Source organism: Otolemur garnettii, unplaced genomic scaffold (assembly GCF_000181295.1).
Source record: "Otolemur garnettii isolate 467f Iridium unplaced genomic scaffold, OtoGar3 scaffold00223, whole genome shotgun sequence".
Classification (NCBI taxonomy): Eukaryota; Metazoa; Chordata; class Mammalia; order Primates; family Galagidae; genus Otolemur; species Otolemur garnettii.
This window is the reverse complement of record NW_003852618.1, coordinates 1,329,429-1,331,881: the sequence shown is the minus strand read 5'-3', so window position 1 is coordinate 1,331,881 and position 2,453 is coordinate 1,329,429. Positions and strand designations below refer to the sequence as shown.

At 40.4% G+C, this 2,453-nt stretch overlaps 1 protein-coding gene across 1 annotated transcript; it reads left to right on the top strand.

Annotated features, from left to right (window-relative positions):
- Positions 1-1,060: 1,060 nt before the first annotated feature.
- Positions 1,061-2,002, top strand: LOC100954568 (olfactory receptor 1F12). Its single transcript, XM_003801884.1, has one exon. The coding sequence runs from the start codon at positions 1,061-1,063 to the stop codon at positions 2,000-2,002; it is 942 nt and encodes a 313-aa protein (XP_003801932.1).
- The last annotated feature ends 451 nt before the right edge of the window (positions 2,003-2,453 follow it).

The following is a 2,453-nucleotide window of genomic DNA, read 5'->3' as shown; positions in this document are numbered from 1 at the left end:
TTGCAGTTTTTGGCCGGGGGGCCAGATTTGAACCTGCCACCTCAGGTATATGGGGCCAGTGCCCTACTCCTTTGAGCCACAGGCACTGCCCCTTTTAGTATTTTTTTTTTTAAGACAGATTCTCATTCTGTTTGCCCTGGTTAGAATGCAGTGGCATTATCATAGCTCACAGCAACCTCAAACCCCTGCACTCAAGTGATCCTCCTAGCTCAGCCTCCCCAGTAACTTGGAATACAGATGTGTGCCACCTTTCAGTAGAGAAGGGGGTCTTGCGCTTGCCAGGCTGGTCTCAAACTCCTGAGCTCAAGCAATCCTTCTGCCTTGTCCTCCCAGAGTGCTAAGATTACAGGGATAAACCACCATACTTGGCCTCCCTTAGTCTTATCTACATGTATTATATAACTACATGTGTTATATAACTTTTAAATTATTTGCAAATATTTTCTTATGTTGTTCTTTGTTCATGGAAAATATTTTTGGATATTTAACTTTTTACACTTATCAAGTAAATTAATGTATTTTTCTTTTGAATCTTAAAGAAATAACAATCATTTATCCATATTGTATAAATCCCATATGGTAGGTGTCTGACTGGTTTTCAGGAAAGATGGTTCATATGATGTCAGACAAATATTTGGAAAATTTTCCTTGTTTAAATCACAGTGTTTGGTATGAAGCCATTTAGGAGGCCAGACTCATGAATGCATTCCAACATGCAGCAATCAGGCAAACACACACAATGCAGAACATGCAAGAGTTAGTATCAACATCGCAAGTGGGAAAAGAATCTCTGCATACTGAGGGGAGATGTATACAAATTCCATGGAAATCTTGGATCCAGTGAGAGTCCAGTAAGGGATGATAGATGTAAAGACAACCAGTGAAGTGGAAGGACATACTCAAGGTTCAGTGAGGCTTGAGAGGGAGCATAGAGAGAAAGTAGAAGAGAATTTAGTAAGTGGGACAAACCCAAGTGAGTATACAAAAAATAGCAAAGGAAAAGTTTTTTACTGACAAAGATATTTCATTCTTTGATTTTTTGTACAGATATATTCTAGCAATGGAAAAGGAAAATGAAACCAATGTCTCTGAATTTCTTCTCCTGGGCTTCTCGAGTTGGCCAGGGCAGCAGGTTCTACTCTTTGCACTTATCCTGTGTCTCTATCTCACAGGAATCTTTGGAAACTTACTCATCTTGCTGGTCATTGGCTCAGACCATCGTCTACACACACCCATGTATTTCTTCCTTGCCAATCTGTCTTTGGTAGACCTCTGTCTTCCTTCAGCTACAGTGCCCAAGATGCTACTGAACATCCAAACCCAGACTCAAACCATCTCCTATCCTGGCTGCCTGGCTCAAATGTATTTCTGTATGATGTTTGCCAACATGGATAATTTTCTTCTCACAGTGATGGCATATGACCGTTATGTGGCCATCTGTCACCCTTTGCATTACTCCACCATGATGACTCAGCGCCTCTGTACCTCTCTGGTGTCTGTACCTTGGGTCATTGCCATTTTAAACCCTCTCTTGCACACACTTATGATGGCTCGTCTGCACTTCTGCTCTGACAATATCATCCACCATTTCTTCTGTGATATCAACTCTCTCCTGCCTCTATCTTGTTCTGACACCAGTCTTAATCAGTTGATGGTTCTGGCCGTGGTGGGGCTGATTTTTGTGGTACCTTCAGTGTGTATCCTGGTATCCTATAGCCTCATTGTCTCTGCTGTTATGAAAGTCCCTTCTGCCCAAGGAAAACTTAAGGCTTTCTCTACCTGTGGATCTCACCTTGCCTTGGTCATTCTTTTCTATGGAGCCATCACAGGGGTTTATATGAGCCCCTCATCCAATCACTCAACTGAAAAAGACTCAGCTGCATCAGTGATTTTCATGATCATAGCCCCTGTGTTGAATCCCTTCATTTACAGCCTAAGGAACAATGAACTGAAGGGGGCTTTTAAAAAGATGCTAAGCCGAAGTAAAATCTTCTTCCAGTGATTTATACGGGCTGAAAGGAGTTCAACAAGAGGCAAATCCTAATGAGATCACCATTTTCATTCTCATCACAATTACAAATCTGTTTTTAGATGCCCAATTAAATTTGTTACTGAGCTATGTTTGCTACAAACTCTCAGAGGAACATAGTCACAGGTCTTACCCATTTGAGCTCAAGATATTACGGATGTGGAAAAAAATATATATATATATATAGTCCCTGAAAACTGCAATAAATATGAAATCAACATTTGAATGTATCATTAAGACATCACATACAGCCCAGATTAACATGTGAATATGCCGCAGAAAACACAAAATGAAGAATTTTCCCAGGTTTGTCTTCCTACTAGAGTGTCCTTGAGTATGTAACCATATCTTTGGGTCTGAGAAACATTAGAGAATAAAATTGCTATGTAGTAAAAAGTTCAAACCATAACTACAATGTGAGATC